This window comes from Plectropomus leopardus, chromosome 17, assembly GCF_026936395.1.
Source record: "Plectropomus leopardus strain MGB_pleo_1.0 chromosome 17, ASM2693639v1, whole genome shotgun sequence".
Classification (NCBI taxonomy): domain Eukaryota; kingdom Metazoa; phylum Chordata; class Actinopteri; order Perciformes; family Serranidae; genus Plectropomus; species Plectropomus leopardus.
In genome coordinates, this window is record NC_142192.1 from 21,754,088 (window position 1) to 21,760,098 (window position 6,011).

The 6,011-nt window shown below is 40.5% G+C and overlaps 1 protein-coding gene across 1 annotated transcript; it reads left to right on the forward strand.

The window, feature by feature from the left end:
• Window positions 1-111: 111 nt before the first annotated feature.
• On the forward strand, window positions 112-5,092 carry LOC121957689 (26S proteasome non-ATPase regulatory subunit 4). Its single transcript, XM_042506426.2, has 10 exons — window positions 112-212; window positions 827-967; window positions 1,089-1,203; window positions 1,351-1,437; window positions 1,564-1,632; window positions 1,780-1,995; window positions 2,292-2,400; window positions 2,492-2,623; window positions 2,718-2,770; window positions 4,039-5,092. Exons 1-10 carry the CDS (start codon window positions 187-189, stop codon window positions 4,207-4,209), a joined length of 1,119 nt encoding a protein of 372 aa, XP_042362360.1. The 5' UTR covers window positions 112-186; the 3' UTR covers window positions 4,210-5,092.
• Window positions 5,093-6,011: the final 919 nt, after the last annotated feature.

Consider the following 6,011-nt stretch of genomic DNA (forward strand, 5'->3'; position numbering starts at 1 on the left):
GAAAGAAAATGATAGTGATGGTGACTGGAGTTGAGTTTTATTGTCAAACTGTTCTACTCTATTCTATCATCATCAAGTAATTACAGATTACAAAATCTGACCAATCACATTCCGTTTTGTTCAGCGTTGGTCCAATAGTCTTTGAGCTTGTAAGCTTACGACAGAAAGCAACAAGAAGTTTCCAAAATGGGGCTTGAAAGTACTATGGTCTGGTAAGAACTCTACAAATATCGATTTTGTGCGTAATTGCGATCTGTTAGCGGTTCATACGAATACATAATAATTACTAACTCTGTTTTGGAGTACTTTGACCTGAATTTGGAGAAAATGTCCCGGTTACCGGGCTGATAAATGACCGTTGACGGTTAGCCGGGCTAACGCAGGGTCGACCGGCTGAGTCATTGTAGCTAACGTTAGCTCAGGTCTCCTGACTTAATAAAGTATTTGTTTAGTTGTAACATGTTCAGCCACGTTAATGAAATGTCATTTCATACAGTGCTGTGCCTTCAGTCGAAATAATCAACTGACATCCCCGAAAATTTGATTGTTTTGACCAGGGACTTATGTGGTCCTGTCGCTAGCCAACCGTGCTAATGCTGTTTTTATATCGTAGCTTTTTGACTCTATTTAACGCATACTAGTTTCTTCCCCGGTAAAGAAAACACACTTTTCCCACAGTAATATGATTGTTTAAAGTGACTGAGTTGTCCTACTAATATAAACTAGCTGCCAGGCCTATGCTAACTAGCTAGGTCTCGTCTGCTATTATAACTGTTAACGTTAGCTGATGCATCTGATCCACGTTAATCTGCTGTTTTCCCCTCAGTGTGGACAACAGTGAATACATGAGAAATGGAGATTTTCTACCAACGAGGCTACAGGCTCAACAGGATGCTGTCAACATCGTTTGCCACTCCAAAACACGAAGCAATCCAGAAAACAATGTGGGCCTCATCACTATGGCAAAGTAAGCTCCTCTCTAAAAGAGGGTCTGATAATCCTTATATCACTTGAACAGCAATTAATTGCACAATTAGAAGTTCTATACATTTTGGCTGATTATGGATGTTTGAATTGTTTTTTGCAAGTAACTGTGAGGTCCTGACCACACTGACACCAGACTCTGGACGCATCCTGTCCAAACTCCACGCTGTCCAGCCCAAAGGAAAGATCTGCTTCTGCACCGGCATAAGAGTGGCTCATGTGTGTAACTTGGATGTTTCTGACTTTTATCTTTGTTTTTCAAATTTAGAAGAATGCATATATATGGTAATAATTTTAAATAAACAAACAAAGGGCTAATAGGTGTTTTTGTGTGAGCAATGTTGTCATTTTGTGTCTCCTGTGTAGCTGGCCCTAAAACACAGACAAGGAAAAAACCACAAGATGAGGATCATTGCCTTTGTTGGGAGTCCCGTGGAGGATAATGAAAAAGATGTGAGTCTTGTGTCACATTTTTTGCCTAATCCCACAGAGTAATGTTTTTCTATCAAAAATACACCATGGGTTTAACTCATTCTCTCACTGTATGTCTATTTAAATCTCAACCTGCTCATTCTGCAGCTGGTCAAGTTGGCAAAGCGCTTGAAAAAAGAGAAAGTGAATGTGGATATTATCAACTTTGGAGAAGAGGTGAGGAATTCTTGGTTTATCTTCCATTGTACTACTATAAGGCAGCAGAAATATTACATTTCCTTGGATCCATACAAGACATTTCTTATAAGTTATAAAAATAAGTGTTTAACTTGCCTTGTCATCTGTGTCCAACTGTTCATTCAGGAGCTGAACACAGAGAAACTGACTGCTTTTATAAACACTTTGAATGGGAAGGAGGGGACAGGCTCCCACCTGGTCACAGTCCCTCCAGGACCCAGTCTGGCTGATGCGCTGCTCTCCTCTCCCATCCTGGCCGGTGAAGGAGGCTCTATGATGGGTCTTGGTGCCAGCGACTTTGAGTTTGGTGTAGATCCCAGTGCTGATCCAGAGCTTGCCCTGGTAAGCAATATATAGATGTGGTTGGTGTTTATTTCTAATCTTGACTTCATAGTATTAGAATTAGCAAAATTAAATAAATGCATGGCTTTTCTCAACTAAAATCTCATTTCAGTAGAGAGGGCTTAATGAAGACAATGACAGGCTACTAGCATCCTTGATAGAGGGCCAAGAATGCAAAAAAACTGAAGATCTTACATGCTCAGAGGCTTTGTTGGAATATTTTTTTAAAAAATAGAGTGAGATGATGTTCCCTTTATCTTTATTTCTCACTTTGCTGTCTCTGTGCATTCATTTAGGCCCTGCGTGTGTCCATGGAGGAGCAGCGACAGAGGCAGGAGGAAGAGGCCCGCAGAGCCGCTGTTGCTTCTGCAGCTGAGGCAGGCATGCCCACACCCAGCGCAGATGGTAATTGGAGAATTGACAGACAGTTACTTTTACTTATGACACAGTGCTGACTTGATAGAATGATACTTAATTTTGATTGATTTTCTCACAGAGTCAGAGGAGGCTTTATTGAAGATGTCAGTATCTCAGCCTGAGAGCGGCACGGCAGTGCTTCCTGACTTCAGCAGCATGACAGAGGAGGAACAGATAGCCTACGCCATGCAGATGTCTCTCGCTGGAGGAGGTAGTTCCATTCAATTATCATGCAAATGTAGGCTCTTGCTGTCAGTTACAGTTGCTGGTGTGTGATAACGTCTTTTTATTTGTTCTGTGAACAGAGTATGGAGAAATGGATACAGAAGCCCCCATGGACACTGCAGAATCAGCCAAGGTGAGTCGTTATATGATGTTTTAAATGAAACTGTAAAGTAGTTGTTTAGTAGGGCTCTCCTGGGCCTTGTGTATTTTCAATAGAGTTGCAAAGGTGGAGAGGTTATTCCTGGTATCCACAGTCCTTGAAGGAAATGTGAATCAGTATTTACAAATGTGCGATCTCATCAGAAGATATCTGTTTCTTTTATTAAAAGCAGAAGTCAGGCTTGTGCGCATAGAACTGTGTATGACTCCCAAGGTGGAGTCAGTAGGAGCATCTTATCATGGAAAGTTGAATCATGTTGTGTGTGCTGCAAATGGTAAGTGTGAGCTAAAGATTATGCGTAGTAGAAGGACACTGCCCAAAATTTCAAAGTCCCCTGAGTCTCTATCCCATTGGACTGAAAGCCCATTTCCTGGACAGACCGTTGACCCAAAAATAAACACCCATTTCTACGAGGTCCCACTTCTCTGAAAATTAAACACTCCCTTTATGTTAAAGCTTTGGTTCTCTGACAGAACCTGATTGGGCCCGACCTGACCTGCCAGGTTCAGCCTGTAATTTCTCACTATTCCTTCGGGCTTGAATTGGGTCAGGTTCTCGCCAAATTAACATTTGTTTATTTATTAAAATATTTGTGAAACTGTTCTGAACTGTCTCATGCTTAAATGGCACTTTGAAGTCTTAATGGATTGAATCAAGACAGAAAGTGAGAAAGAGGGTAGAGAGAGAGAAAGTGATGGAAAATGTGGAGAACCGGGGGAGAGAGAGAGAGAGTGCAAGCGAGAGAGGGATTGACACAAGAGAGGGAGAAAGAGGGGCTGGAATGCAAATTTCTTGGCAGTTTCTGCCTCTTCCTCCCCAGCTGTGTAAGAGATGTAAATAACATGCATTGGAGAGCGGTGATCAGCATCTGTGTGCTGCATCACTTTATAATATAAAATATGTAATATATTGTGGGACTATTTTTTACATTCAGATTCTTGTTTTTAATTGGGCTTGGGCCCAAAAAGGCTGCCTTGGATCAGACTGGGGTAAGACAAGTTCAGTGTCTCAAATGCTGTAGGGAAACTGAAACTAAATGCGGGTGGTGTGTATTTTCCGAGAAATGGGACTTCGGAGCAACGGGCATCTGTTTTTGGGATAAAGGGCAGACAGAGGAATGGGCTTTCGGTCCAGTGAGACATCATTGGGCAAGTGGGGGATTCAGCATTTTGGCACCTAAACCTAATTTTCTGTATTTTCTACAATCCTAATTATTTGTATTCGCTACTGTTATTGAATAGGAGGAAGATGACTATGATGTGATGCAAGACCAAGAGTTCCTTCAGAGCGTCCTAGAGAACCTGCCTGGTGTCGACCCCAACAACGAGGCCATCCGCAACGCCATGGGCTCCCTGGCCTCCCAGACAGGAAACAAGCCAGAAGGCAAAAAGGATGAAGAGAAGAAGAAGTGAGGAACAAAAGACATGGACACAGTCTACAGATGTTGACTAGAAAAAAATTAAAAATCAACAGTTGCAGACTAATGCAGGATTACGTTACTATACAAAAATATTGGTGATGCATCGTCGGACTGATAGCCCAGCATGAGACCTGACATTTAATACCATTGTTGTCTGTCAGACACTCAAAAGCACCAACATAACAGTGATAAATTACTGAGTGACTCGTGCATAATCGGACTGCCCTGTGACATAAATTGATATATTCCTAAACACAATTTGGGCCATCTCAAATTGCCTTGTATGCTCTTTACCCCACGTTTTGTCCACATGGTATAATTACTGATAATTGACCTATCAGAAGAGAGATTTTGTCATGACAGGCTCTTAAAGGGGTAGTTCAGATTTTTATGAGGGGCTTATCCATGGTCAGTGTGTTGCCTACAGTAGATGTCAGTCGACATGCCCCGTTTGTAGAGGCAGCAGGAGTGCTGAAGGAGACGTTGTACTGCTGTGGATGGGGTCAGCAAAAAAACATATTTTAGCCACCTAAAAAAAAGTCGCACCTAAAATAAAAAATATCTTTAAGAGGTTAAAATATACCTAAAATGTACCTTTGCAGAGGCAGTTTCACATTTAGCCATGCCTCTTGTTGATGTGCGTAATAGTTTGACGTCATTATGTCAACAATTTAAATATTGCCATTATAATATAAATCATATTAAAATTTTAACCAGTATTATCATGAATGATATGATGTGGCACACCAGTAGTAGGTAATGTATTGACTGTGTTAAGCAACTCTTATAACCCCACTTTAAAAAATCAGAACTATTCCTTTAAGCAGTTGGGTCATGTCTTTGTGTTTTTTTGCAATAAAAGCTATGTATAAATATGTTGCTTCTTGGTGTTTTGTTGCCCTCAATTTACGGCCTTTGGACCAAATCTGGGCCCCAGTAGGGTGCTGGGTGGACCTTGAACCTTTTTCTGATTCACAATAAAAATAAAGTGATGACGAGAAATGTCTTAAAATCTGAGAAATATCCAAAACACCTAGAAATGTTCTAAAATCCAAGAAATGTCCTTAACTCAGTCCTGCAAACCTAGAAACATCCAAAAATCCTAGAAACAACTTGAAGTCCTAGAAACATGCTGAAATCTGAGAAATGTCATAAAATCTGAGAAATGTCATAAAATCTGAGTTGTCCTAAAATCCTAAAAATGTCTGAAAAATCGAGAAACATCCTTAAATCTGAGGAAACATCCTAAAATTCTACAAACCTCCTAAACTCCTTAAAACGTCCTAAAATCCTAAAAACATCATAAACTCCTAAAAACATCCCGAAATCCGAGAAAGATCCTCAAAGTCTAGAAATGTCCAAAAATCCAATAACAGCCTAAAATCCTAGAAGCATCCTGGAATCTGAAAAAAAAAATCATAAAAATCTGAGTTGTCCTAAAATCCAAGAAATGTCCTAAATTCCTTAAAAATGTCCTAAAATCCTGAAACCATCTTGAAGTCTGAGAAATGCCATTAAATCCGAGTTGTCCTAATATTCTATACATGTCCTAAAATCCTAGCAACATGTACGGGGCTGCTGACTGGCCCCTGACCTCCTGTCATTTTGCAACAGTGTCCCCCAGGCAAATAAAGTGGAGTGTCCCTGGTCTAGTGTGACTGACAGTGCTGTGATTGGGAAAACAAAACGGTATGTTTTACACAGACACCTATTCCTCGTGCGGTTTTAAAAATAGTCCGATGAGGACATGTATAAATGTTTTCATGTCATCCACAGTTGAAATAATATACGTGT

Coding starts and splice junctions, on each gene's coding strand:
- LOC121957689 (XM_042506426.2), top strand. CDS start 187: ATGGGGCTTGAAAGTACTATGGTCTG. Junction 2,624..2,717: donor GATGTCTCTCGCTGGAGGAG/GTAGTTCCATTC, acceptor TTCTGTGAACAG/AGTATGGAGAAATGGATACA. Junction 2,771..4,038: donor ACACTGCAGAATCAGCCAAG/GTGAGTCGTTAT, acceptor GTTATTGAATAG/GAGGAAGATGACTATGATGT.